Source organism: Typopeltis vanoorti, chromosome 20 (genome assembly GCF_054136105.1).
Source record: "Typopeltis vanoorti isolate ZY-2024b chromosome 20, IOZ_Tvanoo_1.0, whole genome shotgun sequence".
NCBI lineage: Eukaryota > Metazoa > Arthropoda > Arachnida > Uropygi > Thelyphonidae > Typopeltis > Typopeltis vanoorti.
The window spans coordinates 92,144,116-92,169,707 of NC_143568.1; the positions used below are offsets into that span (position 1 = coordinate 92,144,116).

General features: G+C 34.8%; 1 protein-coding gene across 1 annotated transcript in view; it reads right to left on the reverse strand.

The window, feature by feature from the left end:
- Window positions 1–25,592, reverse strand: part of LOC150095655 (coronin-1C-like) — a 145,823-nt gene that overhangs the window by 27,165 nt on the left and 93,066 nt on the right. Inside the window, exon 7 of the mRNA XM_090409935.1 lies at window positions 14,808–14,953. Coding sequence (XP_090266061.1) covers window positions 14,808–14,953 — 146 coding nt within the window. The remainder of the gene's footprint in view (window positions 1–14,807; window positions 14,954–25,592) is intronic.

Sequence of the window (25,592 nt, forward strand, 5' to 3'; positions counted from 1 at the left end):
CACTCTGATTCCCGAATGCTGAATGCTCCAATTCCAACCGAATGCCAATCCTCTCCCTCTATGTTTCCTCTCTATCTCCTTATCTATCCCTTCTATCTCTAAATTTTCAGCGTTCCTCGCTTATATATCCGTTCTTCCCGCCTAAATTATTCTCGTGATCTCTTTAACTAAAACTCTTTTCAATAAACTTTTAACATTCTCCTCATGCACTGTTCCAAACTCGCGCTCGCTTACTTACATACGTCTCCATGACAACAAAACAAAACAATAAAATTGAGCTATTGCATAACGTTAAACTTCTACAAGTAGGAATTTTACTGCGTATTAATTGAAATTTACATTTCAATTAATACGCAGTAAAAAATGTTAAATACGAATTCTTATAATATTAACATAGCAATAAATAAAATAGACTTAATAATATTTAAACAAGTCTTGCTTGGTATATGGTAGATTATGTTAAATGTGAATGAAGAACAAAAACATACAAAATAATTTCATTCACAGTTTAACAACAGGTATGTGTTATGAGTGAATGAGCAACTGTATGCATGCATACTATTTCAAGCTTGAATTCTGTTTAAGATTGTTAATCATATAAACAGTCTGTCATGTTTGCTGGAAGTCAATTTTTTCAAATACAAAATTCCACCACAATCATCATTACAAAGCATATAAACTTTATTTTGACTGTATATTAATTTGGTCACTGACAGAGTTTCATTTAATATCTCTCCAAGCATCCCTCTTTAATTCTTCAGCACCTCAGTGTAGTAAGAGGATGAATAGGCAAAGCATGTAATTAAAAGTTTTTTTTCACTTGGTTATACTATAAATTAAAGATGCCAAGAAATAATATTCTTAGTTTCATCCTTATCAGTTAAACCTATCCCAATATCATTAATATACAAATTAAATAACAATGGTCTCAAAACAATCCCCTGTGGCACACTGCAACCCCATAAAAAAACTTGCCGATATCTATCTGATAGCCAGTCACTTATCCAACTTACTAGTCTGTTATTCAATCCCATCTGCCTCAGTTTAGTGACCAACTTGAGGTGTGGCAATCTGTCAAAAGCCTTTACAAAATCTAAGTATACCACCATATATGCATCTTCCTTGTCTAATATTCATATTAATCCACTTTTATATCCTATCTCTCAACAACTTTTTCAATACCTTAACAATTCTAGATATGCAGATCAGTCTATAATTTGTTACCTTAGCTTTATTACCACCTTTGTGAGGTAGAACATCTTTATAGTACATAAACAGGTTGGTAAAGCACACCCTTTAACAAACCCCTGTTCACAAGCATATCACTGTTCAGTTCAGCCAAACCTGGCATGCAACAATGGAACAGTCTTTCTCTACAGCTTCGACCTTTGTGATAATGGATAGTTCAGTGGCAGGTAGGTATTAAAATACTATTTGGTTGATTGTTTAAGTCCCAAAGCATTAGTACATCCATGTTTTGTTTGTTTAATGGTTTTAATTCACAACACAAGAATCAAAAGAAAATAATAAACATTTATGCACTTATTTGCTAATATTTTGCTGGTGTTATTCCTAGCATCTTCATAGTACAAAAACAGTTTTGTCTGCTGCATGCAAACAGCATATAATTTCTTAACAGTAGGACCAGTTTAAGATTGTAATAGACAATACAAGCTGAAGCCAATTGGCACCGTCTTCCATCCATACGTTCACTGGGCATCCATAGATGCTGCATGATCACTCTGATGCTCGGTGATGTGCTACACCAGGTCTTGCCATATAGTCCTGTTGTATGCTTTTCTGGAAGCTTCAACTCTCTGCAGATCAGTCACTCCACACACCATCCACCCATCTCATTGATGGTCTATCCCTTCTTTTTCCAGGAACTTTACCTTCTATTACTTGTGAAAAGTCCTCCTTTCATTTTTTTCAATGGGTCCCAAATATTTTAACTTTATTCTGTCAATATCCTTAAGGAGCCTTAAAGTTCTACTGATCTTTTTTAACATCCATCCATTTGTACACCTTTCAGTATATGATATCCTCAACAGCCTTCTGTAACACCACATCTCAAAAGCAGCTATTATTTTCTTATCTGACTTCTTTAGGTTCCAAGTTTCACATTCATAAGTTGCTGTTGGAAAAAATCCAAAATCCTCAATTTTGTTCCCATGGAGATAGATCCATCCTTCCAAATTTTAGACAAGTCTCTGCCTGTTGTTTAGGATTCCTGACACTCTTCTGAACAGCAATTCTTCACATTAATAATGGATCCCAGGTACTCAAACTTGCTGACTTCCTCAATTCTTTCTCCATTAAGGTACACTTGTTTCTCAAGACCTTCCCTGTTTGTATTTCCTTTGAGAACCATAATCTTTTATCCTGTTAACGTTTATCAAGAATTTGTCCTAGTTCTTCCTTGTTATTAGAGGAGTACAGTATCATCAGCATACCTCAGATTACTGATCAACCTACTACCTATCCTAATTCCTGTCTTGAGCTTATCCAATGCTTCACGCATGATGTCCTCCGCATATATACCAAACAAGTGAGGAGAAAGTAAACATCCTTGCCTAACTCCTTTTCTAACCTGAAGCCAATCAGTCAATCCAACACCTGTTCTTACTGTGGCTTCTTGCTCCCTGTATAAGTTGGCTATCAACCTGATAGTATGTTGAGGGAAAACTCGTTCTTTTCATTACTTCTCACAGTTTCACATGCAGTACACAGTCAAAAGCTATCGAGTAGTCTAAGAAACACATTACCAGAGAGAGAGTCTGAATTCTTTATATTTTTCTATGACCTGTCTAAGGCAAAGGATCTGATCTCTGGTGCCTTTACCGTTCCTAAAACCTGTTTGTTCCTCGGGCATCTCTGCCTCAATCCTATTTAGCTTGATCTTCAATAAAATTTTGCTTGCATGAGATATTAAACTAATAGTTCTATAGTTCTTGCAAGCCTTCACATCTTCCTTCTTATGTAGTGGTATGAAAACTGACTTCTTCCAGTCTCCAGGCCATGATCCTGTCTCCCATATCCTTGAGATCAATCTATGAAACGCTGTTAACCCTGGGATTCCATCTGCATCTGGGATCTTATTGCTGTTAAGCTGTTTAACTGCTCTTTCAACTTCATGCCTAAGTGGAGGAGGTTCCAAATCAAAATTTTCCTGGTGAGAGAGCTCCTCCAAATTTTCTTTATCCACTCTATTGTATAGTTCCTCACAGTATTCTTTCTATCTGTTTTTGATTTCCAATTCTTCTGTTAATAATGCTCCATTCCTGTCTTTGATGACATTCAATTTGGGCTTAAACTTGTGCTTTAGATCACGAACTAAATTAAACATCTTTTTATAATTGTGCCTCCTCACCTGTAACTCTATCTCTTCACATTTATTAGTATAGAACTTTCCCTTATCCTGCTTGATGGCTGTTCTGACTTCTCTAAGTAATCTCTTATATTTTTCAGTCACTGTCTCTTTATTTTTCCAATTACCTTCTTTTGATTAGTTCCCATGTTGAATCTGATATCCATGGGTCTCTTGGTCTTCTTATTGGGATGAGATACTTCTTGGCTGTATCCTGTATTATCACCTTGACTCCTTCCCAAAGCATTTTTGGTGAGTTCTCCTCATTGGTCTTCAAAAAATCATCCAACCGAGTTAATGTTTCTTCTTTGAATCCACTGGGAATTACTCTAACATCCAATCTAGCAGAATGTAGCTGACTTGGAAGTTTTTGGAGTCTTACTTTGGATCTTACTAGCTGATGGTTTGTACCACAATCTGCTCCAGGACAAGTATACACATCAGAGATGCTTGTCTTCCACTGCTGGAGAGCCAAGATGTAATCAATCTGGTGCCTTGACTATCAATGTTAGATATCCAAGTATAGGTCCGTCATGGGTGTTTCTGGAAGCAGGTATTGGTAATAAGTAATCTCTTAGCATGGGCAAATTCCAACAGTCTTTCACCACGGGTTTTATGTTCACCCAGACCAAACATACCACACTCCAGCCTAATTCTTATATCCCCTAAGATGTAAGGTATGTCTCTCCTTGGTAGGCAGTCCAAAACAGTCTGTAAGTTTTCATAGAATTCCTCACTCTCTTTTTTAGGCCTATCCATGTGGGGTGCATAAACTACCATGATTGGTACATTGGTAGGCTGAGCCTTAAGGCTAATAGAAAGTATCCTAACCAAGAAGGCTTCTTTCTTGAGCTGTCTCCAGTATCACAGCGACCCCATAATGCTTTGAGTCGCCACCTGAGTAAACAACTAACTTACCATCCTGCCTTTTGAAGTGACCTTCTCCATTTCATCTGGTCTCTGTAATTCCCAGGATGTCAATTTTATACCTATCCATCTCTTTACAGACAATCTCAAGAGTACCCATCTGTAGACCATGAGCATTCCATGTGCCTATGTAAAATTCCCTTCTAAGATTAATCCTATACCTTCTGTGTTGCTCATTCACAATATCAGTTGGAGACTGTAATATACTTCTCAAACAGGACCCTCTGCCTAAGCTCTGAATGCGGCATGAGATATATTATAAGGCACAACCATATTAGCATTTTGGAGTGAAGTCACTGCAAGAAGAAAGTGGTAGGGTTGCAGAGGCCCTTTCCATATAAGATAAGATGAAATAGCAAAATAGGAAAGATTTACCCCTAGTCCTCAAATATTCTAATAGCATTGGGAGGAAGGAGCAAGAAGAGAAGAAAGAAAGAAATTAAAAAAGGGGAGGTACACCAGTCTACAGATATTACGTGAAGTAAGGCATGGTCCAGCATAAGAGTTAACAAGTACTAATTCGATCTTAAAATGACTGTCCTGACAGATTTTTGATAAAATGATACAGCCATACTTGTTGAGGTTTGGAGAATGTTTTAAAGCTGCTGATTCCAAAAACAGCCTCTCTAACTAATGACTTCTGTGTAGCACTTTGTTTTTACCATCTGATCCTGTACAAAGGGAGTGAGGCACAGTCTGCTAGTCATGCTCTGCCATAACAATGATGTCTAATGATGACTTGGTAACCAATGCAAAATATTAGCTGTAATAATAGATATATACTTTTAGTTAGTTATTATCCTTGAACATGTGTATTATCCTCTACACATGAACAAGAGGATAAAGGTAAGTGAGATGAGATCCTTTTGGCAAGATAAAAGGAAGGATTGTGTCCTGGTGGCATTGAAGGTGACCAGGTTTTCCTTGTCCTACTGAAAAATGATATGGAGATCAGTGCTTAAGGCACTGGTTGCAAGTGATGTTGAAACTCGAGATGTCTGAGCACTGCATGGCTTGTCAAATAAGCAGAATGAATGAATTGGGGGGGGGGGGAGAAGCACAGGTGAGCAGAAGTTGTCTGATGGTTTTTGAAAGTGACGATGAAGCATGGCTTCCATTTGGAAAGGAGGTGAATTTTCTGCTATTGGCCTTACAAAGTCAGATTTGAATTTGTTGATAGTTTTCATTTATTGCCTGTTTCAGCATAGTTATGTACCAACTCCTTATATGGTTTGCATATTCTATAACTATATTACCTTTATATATTTATCTAATCTTGTTAGTTGCATATACCCTACTCACTCATGCAAATTTCCCTTTCTTTAAAAAAGCTAAATTTAGGCTTTTCTTGCCTAATAAGGAAGTCCTAATCATAAATTATTATGATTAGGACTTTATCCAAGTAAGGGACGCTGCTCTTAAACATATCCTCTGAGACAATTCACCTGATAAATATTGAAAAATTTATATTTTCACTGTGCCAGCCAATACTGAGGATAGACGAGGCTCTTATCCAAGGTGGCTCTCTCAGAGTGATACACAGTAATAAACTTCCAACAATAAATAAACTAATTCCTGTTCTATTTTCTTAGCATGCAGTCATGGCTCTAAATATCAAATTATACTCGTGGGTCTCTCCCGCTAGGTTCGATGGTAATTTTATGAGTGGCTATTTGAATTCGTATAACAAGCTGGACACAGGCAAATGCTATGAAACATTTATTAAATCAAGAAATTATACATGAAAAAACATAAATGCATGGTTAACTATATTGTGCTGCTAGCAAGACCTTAATTCCAATATTAACATTACAAATATATGAACAAATTACTTGGACCACTTCTATGTATAATTTAACAAACTTCTAGCCTATGTAGCCTATCCTTTATCACTCACGTGGTCACTTGTTATATTACTCAACATATCACAATCATCTCTTATACAAATCCCTTCTAGGGAAAGATTTCTCTAACAGGGACAGGTCAATGTTAAATTAGGGATGGTTCCTAAAGTTCCTTACAATAAGTCCATTACACAAAATATCCTAAAGATTTCGCACATAAATCTTCAACTGGAAAACAGAATATGACAATCTACATTACCGTCCCTAGAATGACTTTCAGTTCTTTCTTCAGCCTTGTCTGGACATCAAGGCTCCTTTAGATCTACAATTCTCCGGGTCACACGCGATAGCTGCACGGCCAGATTCTCCAAATTGGAAAGGCTATGTGCCGCTCAGGACTTTCACTAGTGTTGCAGGCACACATCTGGATTACCATTGCACGGTATAGCATAGCTTTCCTGGTCTGAGGAAATAGCTAGCCCTAACTCGCATGCTACGGCAGACGACTCATAACTTCTACGGCCAGCCTAGAATCTTCTCCGCTGGCAGAGACCGAGAGCCAACGTCCACGAGGTCAGGAAACAGGAACCAAAAAGCCCTGTGTGTGTGGGGGGGGGGAGGATTTGTTTTTATATTGCGTGCTTCAATCTCGGAGATTCGCACACTTCGCCATGTTGTTTATCGTGCTCTGCACACCTCCACTTGCGCATTTTTCTTAGAAAGCGTTCCAGCTTCCTTTTCGTGTAGCTTCACTTTCCCTCCAGCCATACGTTATCCTGGATGGCTAAATTGTGACCCTTGGACCCTAGCTTATACACTTTGCTTTCTTATAATACATGAACAAATTGCTTTAAATAAATTAATACCCTAAAATAGACTTCCTGCAAAACAGGGGTTAAGTCTCACATATTTTTTATATTAAATATTTCTTCACTTCTATCTTAGTGTTATTTATACATATATACATGGCATTCATATATTACCCAGAGGCAAACATATGTGCTTATTTTCCTGTTTGTCGGGAAACTCATGTTGAACTGTGGACTTGGAATTTCTAAGATGCATAATCTATCACAAATCAACAATAGTATGGTGTTCACGATGAAAGAACCCTATGCTGTTCTTGATGAAAGCATCTGTGGTAAACAGTTTTTAAATTCAATTACTTTGGTATGTATACTTACATGCATGGAGAAGGGGGAGGGAGAGAAAATGGATCCCTTGCTCTGGAGGTCAAACATTGTATTTACCACTTCAGATGTTGATGTTTCATTGGATGATAAAGTTTATCAAAGTTGTGATAGAGTGAGTTACTTTTATGTAAGAAAATGTAAATCTAATAGCACAGATTTCCAAACTATAAAAACGACATCTGATTATAAGACTATTACACTTTTTTTTATAATCTTTGTCAAGTAGCTTTATTTTATCCTCCTACATGTTTCACCAATCTTTTGTATAAAAGTGTAATAGTCGTATGAATAATTGTCAAGAAAAAAATTTGACATCTGATTATTTCGTGTCATCATATCTGTATGTGTGGTTTAAGCCATTACAAAATACAATTTGGTAAGCCAAGTCTCAAATTGTCAGTCGATCCTTTTTTTACTCATTATCCAGATGGATACTTAGAAACAGAGCACAACACAGGAAGATGCAGACTGGAGATTGGATTAGAATTCTTGATCTTTTCTCTGTATTCTTTACAAGCTATATGGAGGTTTCCTCACAGTTATCAATCTTGACTTTTTAATACTCCCCCTTATACCCATAGTCAGCCATGAATCACACCAGGAATTTGAGAAGCAATGGAGTAGTGATTGAGATCCCTGCAACTATTACATCCCAAGATAAAAACAAGAAAGAAGAGTTTGCAAATGTGTCAAAGTAAGGTACTGCTATTGCAATAAATGATGTCACTATCCCACCAAATGGGAGGATAACAACAGATGAGGCCTTTCTAAGATGTAGAAGTAAAACCTTATTAATAGCAACATGGATGTCAGAACATTGTACCAATCTGGAAAACTTGACAACCTTCTCCAAGAAATGGAAAATATGAGATTAGACATTATGGGACTTAGTGAAGTCAGATGGAAAATTTCAGAGAAAAAACCATATAACTGTGTACTCAGGTGGCCAATCACACACAAATGTAGCAATAGTGATGAAGAACAACACTGCCAAGCGCATGCTGGACTACTGGCCCATTAATGATAGAATAACAACAGTGAAAATTGGAGCCAAACCTTTTAATATAGTTATAATTCAAGAATATGCCCCTACTACAGAACACCAAGAGAATGAAATGAATGAATTTTACGAGCAAGTTCAAGAGGCAATTTCCACAACAAAATCAGATGACGTATTGCTAATGGAAGATATGAATGCCAAAGTGGATCAGAAATAACTTGAAGATGCATGGGACATTATGGACTGGGTCACAAAAATGACAGAGGAGACAAACTTATCCAGTTTTCTGAATAAAATTGCCTTGTAATAACTAATGCATCCAAGAAGAATTTACACCTTCCAGGTGTAAATTCTTCTTGGATGAATAAGAGCATAATCCATAATGGTAACAGCAAGATTAAAATTAAAAAACATCAAAAAGAGCAAGACAAGTCCAAAATATGACACTAGTATTCTTACAGAAGCCAGTATAAAAGATAGAATTGCATCTGAATTCAATAAAAACGTGAACAATATATTTGGTAATATAAGTGTAACAAAGGAAACAGCTCAACAGAACTGGGATGCATTCAGAACAAACATTCAAGAAACATCAAAAAAAATATTACCTAAGATAAACGGAACTGAAAGGAAAGAACTGGCTAATGCACACAAAGAGAAACTTATACAACAAGATAAATGAACTAACATACAAGAAAAGGAAAAGCAGGGGAGCAATATCTTAAAATCACAAGATGGTAAACCTATCATTAATGAGGAGGAAATACTGTGGAGAAGGCAAGAATACATATACAGAGCAACTGTACTACACATATAGAGAAGAAAAACCTAACACAAACAATCTAGATGGTCCTGATATTCTTGCTAGTGAAGTATGCAATAAAGGGATTAAAGGATAAGAAAAGCAATGAAATCGCAGAGGAAATGTTAAAAGGCTCTTAATGATATAGGCATAAATGCTTTGACAATGGTATGCAACCAAATTTACAATACAGGATATCTCCCAAAAGATCTGAGACACTCAATTTTCATACCCATTCCAAAAAAGTACAACGCTACAGAATTCTCAGAGTATAGAGTATAATTTTTATCAATATTTTTCTGCAAAGAAACAAAAGAAAATTCAATTATGAAATAGGTGAAAATCAATTTGAATTCAAAGAAAAAAAAATACTCTCTCCCCTTGAACAAGAGATACTATTTTCACTCTAAGAGCAGTAATAGAAAGATATCTAGAAAACAAAAAATAGACATTTATATGTGCTTTGTAGACTACACCAAAGCTTTTGATTCAATCAACCATATGAAACTGATCAGGTGCCTCAATAAAATTGGAATGGATGAAAAAGATATAAGGCTGTGAACAAATCTATACTGGGAACAAACAGCAGCAATAAGAGTAGACAATGAGATGTTTAAAGAATTTACAATCCAAAGAGGTGTATGACAAGGATGTATACTATCCCCAATACTCTTTAATTTATATACTGAAGAAATATACAAGGAAGTTGAAAACATAAAAAGGAGTATCAATAGAAGGAAGGTACATAAGCAATCTAAGATATGCTGAGAATACAATTCTGTTGGCAGGAAAAAAAAAACTAGAAAATCTAATCAACAATGTAAGAGTTATGAATGAAGAATATGGTTTGCTTTTTAATCCCAAGAAAACCAAGAGAATGGCAATAACCAGGAAAAAGACAATGCCTACAATTGATATCAAAATAAATGACATACATATTCAGCAACTAGATAAATTTACCTATCTTGACACCCTAATAACAGAAGATGGAAGAAGCACAACAAAATAAAAAGAAGAATTGAAATAGCTAGAGAAATTCAACACAATGAAAACATGACATCTAGAAATCTGAGCATAAAAATGAGGATGAAGTTGACAAAATGCTATATATGGCCAATATTATTGTATGGGGCTGAGATATGGACAATATTAAAGGAAACAGAAGATAAAATTAAAGCTTTTGAGATGTGAATTTTAAGAAGAATTATGAAGGTATCATGTACTAAGAAGAAAACAAATGCAGAAGTTCTACAAATGATGGGAGAAAAAAGATGTCTTCTTAAAACTATCAAAAGAAGGCCAAATATTTTGACATTTGCTAAGGCATGACAACCTACAAAAGGCAGTCCTGGAAGGAATGGTAGAGGAATGAGAAATACAAAGAATTACCTGGAGTACTAATCTTAAGAACTGGATATATCTGACTATGAGAGGATGTGCAAGGGAGGCGCAGGAACAAAGTTGGTGGAGAGACAACCTCCGGATGGAGATGACTCATGATAATGAAAACCAGATAATGACATCTCCATTTAGCCTGAATCCAGCTTGTTCTTCGCCAAGCTTCCCTTCCACAATTTTTTTTAGATGTTTCTCGAGTATACTTGCATGAATCTTACCAGCAACACTCAGTAGTAAAATACCTCTGTAATTCTCGAATTCAGTTTTATGAGATGAGCACTATGAGAGCTCTGCTCCAATTGTTTGGAATTTGACAGTCTGACCAGGCCTTCTGAATTATGCAATGCAGCCAATTGTAAAACTTTTTATACCTCCATATTTGAGCATTTCTGTCCAAATTTCATTTACTCTAACTATCTTTCCACATTTCAGTTTTTGATTACTTTTTTTTCTACTTCAAGTATGGATATGTATTCCTGACTGCATTCCTGTTGGGAGTTTTTTTACCATCATGCTGATACTGCTATTTCATTTAGCAGTCTTTCAAAGTGATTACTCCAATCTAGAATATCTTAATAGCCTCCAAAATATTTTGTCACCTTCCTGATATTTATTTCCTATGTTCTTACCAAAGTCTTTCCATGACATTTGTTTAGCTAGTTTTACACAATACTTCACTTTCTTACATTTTTCTTTGTATTCTATAAGAGCACAAGCTGACTTACTTGCCAGGAGCTTTTGACATGCTTTCTTCTTTTTCTTCACTTTCTTTAACTTCATGAGTCTGCCATGAAGTTCTGGTTTTTCTATCCTTGCAGACAATCTCACCACATGCCCTCTCTGGCTGAATCAATCAATGTTTTCTTTAGGATTTACCAGTGAATCTCCAAGGTTTGGTTCTTGTTTTTAAACTCTTTCATTTTTTCTTCAATGATATTTGCATATTATTTCAGTCAATAGTTCACCTTTGAAAGCTGCTCAACCTTAAAACTTTCTTACACTCTTCTTTTCAATATGAAATTTAATTTTATCCTGCTCAAAACTACATAGTGATCACTTCCTATTTCGATTCCTCTGTATATTCGTGTCCTGAACTAGTAGGAAAACATTACTATCAACTATAACATAGTGAATGAGGCTTTTCTTATTTCTTGCATCTTCTCTCCCTGAATTTGTGCACATATTTATGTTGGAACATGTCAGTAATAACTAATCCATGTCCTGAACAGAAATCCAGCAGACAGTTACCATTATTATTAGCATTGCATTTTTCTCCAAATTTTCCCCAAACATTTCTATATGTCTGGTAATCATTTCCTACTCTGCTGTTTAGATCTCTAACAAGGACCAACTTTTCCTTTTTTTATTGAGCCAGCTGGCTTCTCTAATCTCTCAAAAAATTCCTTCATTTCTTCCTTGTTAGAACCTTCTGTGGGACCAGAAGCACAAATAAGTTTTTTGTCCAGTTTCCTATTCTAATATATGGCCACATCACTCTACTTGATTTTACCTGTCATTCAAGACGATTAAGAGATTATCCTCATATTTAGTGTTGAATACTATGGCTATTCCCTCTTTTCCCTGATTGTTATAGCTAGAATATAACATTTTGTATTTGTCACTTAGAAAGATCTCACCTGTTTTTGTCTTCTTTGTTTCAGTTTTAAAAATATATTTTGAATGTAATCAAGTTTCACTGAATTTAAAATCCATTCAAATTGTGCACTGAATATAGCATGAAAAATCTATAATGCTCCTCAAGTTTATAAATGATATGGCACTCATGATTTCTACATGCATGCCATATCATTTATACACAAAACATACTGTTTTCCACATTAAAGAGTAAGATGAAACGTACGGTCAAGTGACTATGAATGTCATAATACTGCTGATAAGCAATGTGTTTCAGTAGTGACACTCATGACTAGCCAACAGACACGCTGCAATTAGCATTAACTGTACAGATTTTTTGTGTGTGTGTGTGGGGGGAATCTAACAAGGTGGCTTTTTATACTGATTGTGTGCTGCATGAAATTTTCATAAACAGACATTTGAGGAAAGATTGCAGACCATGCAACAGCTTCACAAATACTAATTTTAGAGACTGAACTGCTCTTTTCACTTGACAACAAACTGAGGGGGAAAGGAAGAGACTTGATATAAATATGGTACAATTCAAGGTTGATAATTTTCAGAGCTCAGGTTCTAAATTAAATTGAGGTTTACTATAGTTATCTAATTTGAAATAGTTGTTCATATACATATTAGTGCTCTCCAACCCACAGACCAAGCATTCAAATCCCATTGTGGAGAAATGTTTGTAAATGGCATTAGCTGGTAGGTGGATTTCATCATTTGGTGTGAGAGTATCTCCCTGGCTATAAAGGCCAAAAGTGGATTTGAAAAAATTCTGCCTGATCTCCAGAACAAAGTTCTTAGATTATCTAGCCCTTTTAGTCAACCAGTACTAACATACTATTAAGTTTACTGCCTTTAATAGGTGGAATTCATAAGAATTGTGGGGAAAAAATATAATTATAATGACAGGTCAGCTAGAAGTGGTGATTCAACTGCAATGAAAACTTCATGAAACTGTTGAGTCTGTTTGTGACACTCATTTCATATCTGAAAAAAATGGCAACACAAATTTAGAAATAGTCATACTTTGTTCCATTCTTTAGACTGTGCAGATTAGTAAAAGTGACAGACAAGCCTGTTTTGTATTTGATATGATTATGTGAAATTATGGAAGAAGTCAATTCCTCAACTGACTCACATTTTCAGATGATGAGAATGTTGCATCACATTCTCATATCAAGAATGTAAACAAACACCATCATCAAATTTGGGGTTCTAGTTTGCCCGCCGAATATCTAAACCCAGAAAGATATGCCCACCTCAAAGTGAATGTGTGGTGTATGCTTATATAAAGGAAGAAATACTAGATCTGTTTTACTTAGTAAAGAAAAACAGATCTATGTGAAACTACCAATGTCTGAGTTGCATTTTACATAAGCAAATTCTCATCAGTATATTAACTGTAATAATCAAATGAAGAGTCAAAGGCTTCATTTCAGGGATGCTAAATAGGGAATATTAAGGATGTATCCTTATTGTGAGATCCATCCACATAAAGATACATCCTTATTCAGGACTGTATTCTCATAAATTTTCTGGTCAATTTTCTAAAATTTCAAAGTTTTCATCTTTTTTCAGCTATGAAATAAGGATGAATCTGTAATATCCCCTATTTCTATTTAACATTGCTGAAATGAAGCCCTTGGGCTCTTCTTTGGATTATTACAATTAATGCACTGACTGAGAGTTCACTTATGTAAAATCTTGGACACTGGATTGCTTTTGTACTGACTGAGGGTTCTTGACCTCTTAAGGTTTTCTCCAGGTCTCTGATGACAACCAACCAGTTTGAAAAGCATTAATAAAAAATGACTATACAGATGCCTGGGCAGAACTCATGCCTTTTAAATAGTGCAAGATAAGGAAAATATAATGCCAAGAATTGTATTCTCATAAGTTCTCTGGTCAATTTTCGAATTCTTCTTGGGCTATGAAATAAGGATGGCTCTTTAATATCCTCTATCTTTTTCTATTTTAATATAACCAAAGGTTCTTTTAATGAAAAACAATACTCCCCCCCCCCATATCTGACAGAAAATTTTTGCTCTTCCACGACTTGATGGATGTCCTAATATTATTTTTGTAGCTAAATGGGGCATCTTGTGTTTTAGAAACATTATGTAACAAGCTTTGGGTGTTCATTTTCCAAATAAGTAAAGGTAGAAAAGGACCAATTACTTGATCATCTTATAATGCTAACGTAGTCCTACTCTTAGATTTCTTTTCCTACTAGTTATTGTGAACACTGGAGCATGTACATTAAATGCAACTTCACTATAAAAGTACAAGACAAAATTAGAAATGCTGCTGTTGCAAACATGGCAAAAATAAAAAATTGATAAAAATTACAATGAATGTTCATCCCAAATAAACTCCACGTTCCAAGCTGTCATTCACCATATTTAATTACTGTTGTAACTTAATATTTTCTTTCAACATTTGCCTTTAAAATATCATCCCTCTTTTGTGGAAAATGCACATACATATCTAAGCTATTATTTTATTCTTTAAAGCACAGAAATATTTTTTTAAAAACTTTTCTTTTTTTTTTTTTAAATTGTCATAACTAATAAAAAGGAGCTTTTTTTCATTTTTATTATAAAATATCTAATGCAGATGTAACAAAAATTATAACCTTGCTATTTCACACTGACGAACATCACATCCTCTCTTTGGCATTACACCCATTCCTCTTTGGGGTTCACTTGACTGGTATGTATTAATATAATGGACATAAGGAGACTCTTCTGTTATTTCAAAATAACGAATATTGCTATCACCCTGCAATCACAAAAAAAAAAAAAAAAAAAAAAAATATATATATAATAAATAATTAAAAAATAAACACACTATATATAAAAACAAAACACTGAAGAATATAGTATTCTTTTAATAACCTAGCATGCATAGAATTCAAAATGTACCACAGCATTTCAGACCTAGCCATACATCTGAAATGCTGTGGCGCATTTTGAATTCCATGTATGTTAGGTTATTGAATTCAGTTATAACCATACTGTGGAACATATATTTGTTATCTGTAAGAGATTCAAATTTCATAAATTCTTTACCGGCTTAATCAGGACCAGACATTGGGTAAATAAAGTGAGAATGCAAGAGTATACAAGTGAAATAGCCAAATCACATTATAACTAATTAAACCAAATCTTAGCTTTAATGGTGAAAGAGCATTGACCAAATTTTTACTGTGAACAGAATCATTGAGGTTTATCGATTCCCACAGGATGGCTGTTTCAAATCCTTTTTTGATTTATGCTTGTGGATAAGTTCTCATATTCTTCCACTACATTCTATGGTTATTCAAACTAACATGCTCAGCAAGTCCAGCCTTCTCACACTGAAAGAATCATTTGATGTATGATTATGCTCATAATATTTAACAAATGCAGCTCACAAGTCTGTCCAAAAATAGCAGATATCACAATTAAGTGAAAATTAAAGCACAGAACTAATGGCTCTACCTGGAACACATAGCTTACTAAACTAAACACTCAACTGAACAGTTTGTAGTGCATCTGACACTTTCCAGCCTTAGGGTTCTGGAGGATAAAGTTAAACATTAGGGACCATATTACTAAGGTGTTAAGTCATTTCATTATATAATTAAACTGTGCAGTACAGTTATCACTAACCTGTAAGAAAAGGAAGTTATTTTTCCATTTTACAAGTTTTGATAAGACCATATCTGGAACTGTGCACATGCGATCCACTGGATTTTGAGGAGATGGGCAGACGGCTACAAAGAGCTAGCAGCAGATAATCAAGATGATACTGGTCTATTGATACATGCATATGAGGACAGACTGAGGGAATGTGGTCTTCAAAGTTTGTGGAATAGACAGAGGAAAGGAGATATGATAGAAACATATAAGATAGTAAGGATATCTATACATCAAAGTACAGATATACCTGTGAGATTTTAAAGCTTATAGCAAGTGGGATAGACCTAAAGAAAATTCTTGAAAGGTGACTAAAGGCATGTTAAGAGAACATGTGAAATCAGGTTCTTCTTATAGTGTATATGTATTAAGTGCACCTTTGGTGAATGTATTCACTGAGAAATATGATAGGTATTTAGGTATGAGTAACTAAAAATGTCCCCCTCGACGAGCCTGCACAATAAACATATTTGAACTGTCCTAGTGTTGTGTTTGAATAAAATATTCTTAAATTTTTTTTGTAATGTACTCTGAAGTCTATATGAACATGCAGTTAATCCACGGATAAGAATACCGTGGTTCAATCAAGATTTTGTAAGAATGATAATGACATGAAGTGAAATGTAAATATCTGTTAATATTGGAGGCTTTTCTCTACGTGAACGTCTTCAAAGTACTCCATATAATAAGTGACAATGGGCAGTCAGAGTTTACAATAACATTATTTTGTGGCATTTCTTTGCCACAGGAAGTGGTCAGACTGTAGGATATTAAAAATTCTTCCCTGTAAAAATTCAGTATTATGCAATAATACTAAATTTTATGTTAGATCTATATTCTTACAAATGTCATATAATAAGAATAATTCATCATCCAAGCAACATCACCTATGATAGTCTGCACCATCACTATGGTTACAATGTTGCACATAAGGAATGACATGAGAGAGGATATAAGTACTAATTAGACAATAATTAAAAAAAAAGAGAAAATGGTAGACTCATGAGGACAAAGAAAGTTGTCAATTTTAATTTTGAGAGACAACAGATTGCTAAAATAGTTGTAGTAACTGAAACTGCAAAGTAGGCAGAAGCATCATCAGCTAAACTGAGGCTCAAGTTTTATTCGCTTACACTATCATGATTCAGTAAGAACTCTTAATGAGTTTCACCTAAGTGTCATAGGCATCTTTATAGTTATATTAACATGCTAACTAATAGCATTCCAATACTGAAACTCTTAATGAGCATATATGCTAAAGTATGTTAACAATGTTATGAACTTAAATCCACATTAAGGACTACAAGGCTGAAAAGTTAATGGTTGTTGGCTAACACTACTAGTGAGATTTAAATAAGCTTAAAATTTAAATAATCAACTTCATAAAGTTGATGTGCATAAGCACAGTGTTCTAACAAGGTTAACAGATATATGTAATAGACTGTAAGTTTTGTTTATTAACCTACCAGATTTTGCAAGCTATCTTCCTGTATTAATTTAATTCTAACTGCTGACTTGCAACTTAAATACAGACTATATATGGCTCGATATAAAATTCTATTTACATAATATAACTATAGCATTTTCAACAGCTTTTCTCATGGCATATACATTTCACAGATCTACATACTTTAAATACAAATCCCTGTTATATTCCCATGTTTTCTCAGCTAAAATGTCTTAAAGTGAAAATCTGATAATGAGAACCTCTATTTGGTCTGAGCCCAGCTTCTTTATCTCTATATTTCTGGCATTCAGTTTTATTTCCCTTTTAAAAGGATGAGTACTTTTAAAAGGGAAATACTGAGAGATCTACTCCAATCATCCAGAATTCAACCTTCTGGATTATGCAGTGCAACCAATGTAAAACTTTTATATCTTCATATCTGAACATTTCTGGATTTCAGATGGCTTTTTCTGCCTTAAGTACCTGAAATAGCTGCAAGGTCTGTAACAAATGAATGCAGTGTATGTGTGTGTGTGTGTGTGTGGCTAGAATCAAGAGCAAAATAGTAGATATTATTTTTAAAGAGCTATGAGTTATAATTCTTGGGGAATACTTCATGGGGAAGTCTGTTCCAGAGAGCTGAGGTAGACTGAATAAAAGATGAACGAGTAACACGTTTGGTGATGCAACAGTTCAATTGTAAAAGTATATTGGGCAGCTGTTGCTTATGTTCCTGTAGGTTCAGCAAAAATGGGAACATAATCGAAATTAGTTCTGCTGAACAGCACCCATGGAAATATCCGTAGAAGAGAAAATGCAGAAAAGGCCTCTACAAGCCAGTGACTGAAGAGTCTTTGAGAGAGGTGTCATCAATCAACTAAATCACTCCTCTGAACTGAATGAAGAATTTTTAGAGAGATCTTAGCTGCACCACACCCGATGTGAGAGAAGCATTTCAAGGTTGGGCAGACTTTGTACAGAGTAAAATGACTGCATTCCTCGTGAATATTTTCTAACATTCAGTCATTTCTTGCTTCATTTAACAATTTTTTTCTTCAAAGTAATTACTCCACACATCCAGAATATTTTCTGCAGTTTTTATAACACCATTATCATTTCAATTACTTTTAACAGTAATTTTCCTTCATTTCTAAGCTTGTTCAATAGCCTTCAGAATCCCGACCTTCATCTTCTTATCCAAGTCTTCTCATAATTTTTGTTTGGTTACTTTTACAGGCTGCACTGATTTCTTACATTCCCCCCTATGTCCTCTGTGAACAAATATCGCTTACTTGCTAGGCACTTGAGATATGCATTCTTCTTTTCTATGACTGCCTCTTTAACTTCTTATGCCCACCATAGAATTCTGATTCTATTCTTGCAGGCAACTTCGCCATATGCCTCTCTGGATGAATCAAACAACGTATCCTTCAGAGTCAGCCAGTCAGTCTCCATGAATGCTTTTAAACTCTTTCGATTTTTTTCTCCATAATGTTTATTATTATTATTTTTTATATTGAGTCTACTTGAGTTCACCTTTGAAAGCTGCTCAACTTTGATCCTTTTTTAAACTTTCTTACACACCTTCCTTTTCGGTATGATACTGAATTTTATTATGGTAAACACTCGATATTTCATATAGCACATACAAGGGTGGTCTGAAAGGTTCTCGGCCTAAAAATGAAAAATCTAATTTATAATTTCAAAATTATTTTTATTTTTCAACATTAAGACTAATAACATTTATTTCAGCAATGCTCCAGCACCATTATCCCATCCCTGTAGTAGTTCTCAGTAAGATCTACAAAATACCCTTCTACAGCTGCAATCAAAAAACGCTGACCAGCAAGGAAGAAATTTAGTTTTGGGAAGAGATAAAAGTCAGAGGGAGCTAAATCTGGAGAATAGGGTGGATGTTCCAACAATTCATAGTGCAGATCCCTTAATTTTCCCATTGCCAAAACACCTTTGTGGACAGGTGCACTGTCCTGATGAAAGATGTTTTTTTTTCTTCTGCAAACCAGGTCTTTTCTCACGAATATTTTAGCCTAGTCTGGTTAAAAGATCGAAATAATATTCCCCCCCCCAAGTTATTGTTTTACCTTTTCAAGATATTAATAAACAAAATGTCTTTAGCATTCCAAAACACAAATACCATGACCTTTCCTGCTGATGGAACCGACTTTGTCTTTTTTGGTGATTAACAACCGGCTTCTGTCCACTGTTTTGCCTGCTGTTTGGATTCTGATGTGTAATGGTGAATCCAAGTCTCATCCGTAGTAATAAATCTATGCACAAAATCAGTTCTATTCTTGTTAAAATTCTCCAAGCACTGTTCAGAGATTTTCATGCAAGTGTGTTTTTGATCTGCTGTGAGCAAGGGAGGCACCCATCTTGCACAGCTTTTTCATTTGCATTTCTTCATCCAGAATATATCCTACAGGTTCTTTTGAAATGCTATAGTCTGCAATTTCACACCATCCAATACCATATCGTGCACGATTAATGATTTCTGGTGTTGTTACACTTCTTGGACGTCCTTCACGTGGATCATTTTCAAGGCTGGTACAGCCACATTTAAACTCGGCAGTCCATTTCTTAATTGTCGAAAATGAAGGAGAAGAGTGCCCATAAACTTTTATGAACTTCGAATGAATTTCTTTTGCATTAAACCTTCTTTTATAATGAATTTTATAACTGCACGATACTCAATTTTATCCATTTCAAGGGATACAGACAACACTTTTGCTTCATACAGCTTCATAAAACAAACTACTTGATGATAGAATGACTTGCAATTTCACATGGATGCTTATAACAGATGTACCAACTTAGAGGGAAAAAAAATCTTGCCAATAGTATTGCGATCTATGGTCAAGGCTGAGAACTTTTCAGATCACCCTCATATACTCTTATGCCTGGAACCTGAACCACAAAGAATGTGAATTTGCACACATCTTTATGTTGTAACACGGTATTAGTGGTGAAAATCCATGACCTGGATAGAAATCCAGTAGGCACTTACTATCGTTATCAACTTTTCTCTTTCTTCAAATTTTAATACCTGACAATATAAAAAAATTAGTAATTTTCTACTCTGCTGTACTCTAACAAGAATCAACTTTTTCTTAATGTGAGCTATCATTTCTAATGACTCAAAATTCCTACATTTCTTTCTTTTTTTCACCGATCCTTCTGAGAGCCCATACAAGTAAGTCTCATTGTCCAATTCCTCATTTTGATGTTTGATTATATCACTACTTGAAATTTCCTGCCATTCAAGAAACTTATCTTCATGGTTAGTGTTAAATGTTATTTAACACTAACCATGAAGTTAAGTTTTGGTTAGTGTTAAATGTTATTTAACACTAACCAAAAAAAACTCCAAGTGCATCTTTTAAGGAATGAGAACCGATCAGGGCTTCTGACTTAATGTCCAATCCTTCTCATGGGGAAACCTATTATATACTGAACAAATGAGAAGGGGTCAGCAGTTTGAGATTTAGCTGTCCAAATTATATTCTTATTGGCAACATGGTGGTATACAACATGATAGAATTTCATGTTGGCATCATTGCCCAGTCAAACTAAGCTCCCACTGTTTTTATTACAGAACCAAGGCAAAAGGTCAGTAACTGGAACAAATTCCAACTCAATGTCAGCAGAACTGTAGTGAACTGTAGACTCAAGTGCACAAATATTAAGAAAAATAAAAGAATTTGAAAACTAAACCTTGAAGATTCAATGGCAGATCCCAAAGAAACCATTAACTGATTCAGTCAGAGAGATATGATGAGGTTGCTTGAAAGGACAGAATAATTGATCCTCATGGTGGACTCAGGAAATTAGAGCAGTGAAAGAAAAGAAGAAAGCATATCAAAATTTCTGGAAAGTAAGTAAACTTGTGTGCTCCAAGACAATACTGAAAAAAACATGAGAAAGCAAAGCACTGTAAAACTAACAAAACAAAAGTCATGGGAAGGTTTTTGGTTAAAACAAAGAAAATAAATATCAGGAAGGTGATAAAATATTCTAGAAGCTATTGAAAAGCTTAAAAATGGAAGAAAGAGTTAATGTTAAAGGAATCAGAGATGATAAAGGTAACAAAAACTGAAGATAAAGATATTCTAGATGTATGGAGTAATTACTTTGAAAGATTGCTATATGAAACATGCAGTGCCAACATGGTGGTAGAAAACATTCTAGAAGAATGTAATTGGGATTAAATATCAATCAATACTTGTAGAAAAAGCCATCAAAAGCCTGAAATGTGTGAAAGGCAGCTGGAGTCAGTGGTGCACCCAGGGAGGGGGACCTCCCCAAAAGAAAAAGGAAAAAACACTAGAAAATTTTCCAAAAATCTTTTCCTAATTAAAATTCTTTTTTTTTTTTTATTTATGTTGTGTCTTCTATTTCTATACTACTTATGAATTAGCGGCCACATAAGGTGGGAATACCCTAGGAATCACGGCCGCTGTGAACGCAAGGTGAACAAAGTAGTGCTCTTGAGGACCGAGCGCTATTCGTTTGCCTGAGTCGGGCCAGATCACGGGTATCATGTATTGGCGATCACTGCAGATGCTCAGTCATAGGCAGTATGCAATGTAGTGTGCATTCTCAAATCGTCTACCCAACCCCCCCCCAGATTAAATCATGAGTGCCCCCCCCCCCCCCAAGATTAAATATCTTGAGTGCCCGGCCCCCTCCAAGATTAAATCCTGAGTGCGCTACTGGCTGGAGTAGATGATATTTGACTAGAAATGCTCAAATATGGAAGTATAAAAGTTTTACAATGGCTACCATGCAAAATTCGAAGAGGTGATGTAAGTGTTGAAAATGATTGGAGCTGAGGGCTCATAGTACCCATATATAAAAAAATGGAAATAACAGCAGAGAAATGGAAATTTCTCTGGTGAATGTTCCTGGTAAGATTTATTGCAAGTACAATTGATCCTTGAACAATGCAGGGATTAGAGGCGCTGACCACCCCACAGAGCCAAAAATCTGCATATAACTCTTGACTCCCCCAAAAACTTAACTACTAATAGTAGCCTACTGCTGACCTGAAGCCTTACTGATAAGATAAAACAGTCAATTAACACATATTTTGTATGTTGTATGTATTATATACTGCATTCTTACAATAAAGTAAGCTAGAGAAAAGAAAATGTTATTAAGAAAATCATAAGGAAGAGAAAATACATTTACAGTGCTGTACAGTATTGATCAATACTGTAAGTTTATGTTGTCTGTATACAAGATTGTCTGTCTTAACAGAATTGTCTGTCTGTTAGTACCTACATAAATTTTGTCTTATATGATACAAAACACTGTACATGTTATACATATTATTAACACTAGACATTAAAAATGAAAAGACAATGTGAAAAATATTCATATTTATTTACAGGTATAACAATTCATGCAATGATAATGAAGAAGCAGCAATATGATTGCTTTATGGTAGCCTAGTCTATATGTTACCGCTAAAGCTCGGAAGCCGTTAATGTGCACATTTCCTAGCTAATCTGCAGATTAACTGATTTGCTCAAGGGTTTTCTGCATTTTACCTAGGTAATGTGCACATTAACGGCTTCCCTATCGTTAAAGTTCAAAAGTTTGTTTCTCTCGTTTCCTTTCCCTACTCCTTCCCCCCTCTCCCTCCACTTTTAGTTTGGTTTCGCCAGTGTCATATGTTTTGCAAATTCATTTCCTTAATTGTAATAATATTTTAAACTGTTTGATTCTTTGTATTATAGTTTTTTAATTGATTGATGATTGATTCTATCAACTAATTTGTTGACTGTTTGATTGTATTAACTTGATTCTTTAGATATCGAAAAATAAATAAATAACATTATGTTAATTTAAGCATACAGAAACGTTGCTGTTTTTCCAGCAAAGATCTTATTTTCACTTTAACGAGTGCCTAGTAGGTAATATGCAGAAGGTAATTTGAGAAATGAAACAATTTTCGGCACTTTAACGAATCACCCTAGTTAATCTGCACAATACCTAGATAATCTGTAGAATAACTGATTTCTGCACTTTAGCGGTAACATATACACTAATGAATGTATCATTATAAAATTTTTATTTTAAGCAATCAAATTTAACTAATTAATTAATAACAGTTAATTTTATGCAGTTATGATTTAATGCTGCATCTTTATGTTTGTTTACATTTGTCTTGACAGCAAATGGCACCATGTATGGTGTGTAAGTGTTTGTGTGCAAAACTTTAATAAATTTTAACTTTATATAATATATCTGTGTATATTTAATGGTAGTAAATGATAAAAGTAGACTAGTATCTACATATATTTTATGCATTCATGACATACCTAACTTTTTCTTAATTTTTCAATATTTCTAAGCTAAGCAATTCATCTGTGAGTTTTTTCAAATTGTTGCAAATATCCAAAAAAATTTTCACTATATTAATTGAAAAAAATCTGCATATGAGTGGACCTGCACAGTTCAAATTCGCGTTGTTCAAGAGCCAACTGTAAACTCACTGTATATGTCCTCAGGGGAGCCTGAAACCCCTAGAGGGCATATCCCAGTTGGCAGATAGGAGAATGCTTTTAGGATATTAGTGGTAGGAGGGAAATGAAATACCTTCTGTGAACCAACAAGCAACATCAGTGAAATCTAGACCATTAAAATCCAATCAACATGAACATGGAAGGTTTAAGCTATAGTAAATGACAGGTTTTAGGAAAACTGCTTCTGATAGAGAGCACTGATATAGTCACTATACAAGAAATATACTGAAGACTGTCAAATGACACCACCTACAAAATGAATAGATGTGTCACATATGCAAGAAGCACTATCACTGGCAATCACTCCTTTCACAAGAACTAGGAAAAAAAAAAAACATGATGCATCAACAATAACTATTTTTCTCTCCTGTAGTCTTAAAATAGTAAATGTCTATAAACCTCCTGGTACATCTTGGCCCCAATCAGTTGTACCTCTATATGACCACTCTGCAGCATATGCAGTGATTTTAATAGTCATCATAACAGGGGAAAATATGAGGATAGTGATGAAAATGGAAAGGTTCTGGTATACTAGGCAGGTATTAATAATTTGCAACTTGTCTTTGATGCCAAAAACAACTAGGAACCTTCCATTCTAGACAGTGGAATACTGATATAAACCCTGATTTATGTTTTGTTAATACTGACAGTGAACTGATGTCAGTCCCTGTAACCTGACAAGTACTCCCTAGCTTTGTCAAAACACAACACCATCCAGTCAGTCATCCTTCATGTAGGCCTAACAGTCTTTCGAATCTAATTGATGTTCCTCCCAAGATGGAATTTCTGCAAGAAAAATTGGAGCATCTTTATGAGAAATTTGGTGACATTGTGTGGTTCATTAATCCTTAGCCAAACAACTATGAAGGATTTGTGGGAATGGTCCTCTCTGTGGCAGGCCAATGCATCCCAAGAGAATACCAAAAGGAATATATCCCCTTTTGGCAGATACACAAAGACTGTACGAAGAATTTCGAACCAACCACTCACAAGACATGGCTGGGGGACTCCTTGAAAACTTGTTCATGGCAAAAAGAGAAAGAAGGCAGTCAGTTGTACAGAACATGGACTTTGGACACTATTTTTATGTGACCAGATTTACAGCATTATGCTGTATTGCGCAGCATTTACCAGTCCTATACAGCATTAGTATGTGTATAGCAAAACATACAGCATTTGAAATATTTTATTCACCTTAACAGAAAGAGTAAACTATGAACATACATTAGTTGTTTATTCTGAGGAACTTTTTCATGTAAAATTATTTTTTGATTATATGTCAAACTTTTAAAGTTTGACAAAATTATCGTCAATCAATGCAATCTAAATTTATGTAATACCAACGTTTTATGTTTTGTTTTTACTACTATAATTTACACAGTGTATGTTTAATGCATGTGATTTGTATTCTGTTTTGTAAAACTATTACCTATTTTTACTGTGCAATTCACAACCATCTGTAATAACAAATTGTAACTGGGATAATGCCCATAATAAACATTATTATTATTATTATCATCATAAAACAAAGTTTAGATATGATATCTGTTGCTTTCAAATTTCATTCATAAAATAAACAATTACCCCTGACAGCAAAAGCTGTATTTTCCCCTTTTTTAATAATAAAAGTAATTTAAGTTGTTGTTAGTTTGAGGTCTTTCAATATTTCACTCATGTCGATACAAAATCGATTGTGGAGCAAAGGAAACCATGAAACGATATATTGACCATGGTTATAGTAATGG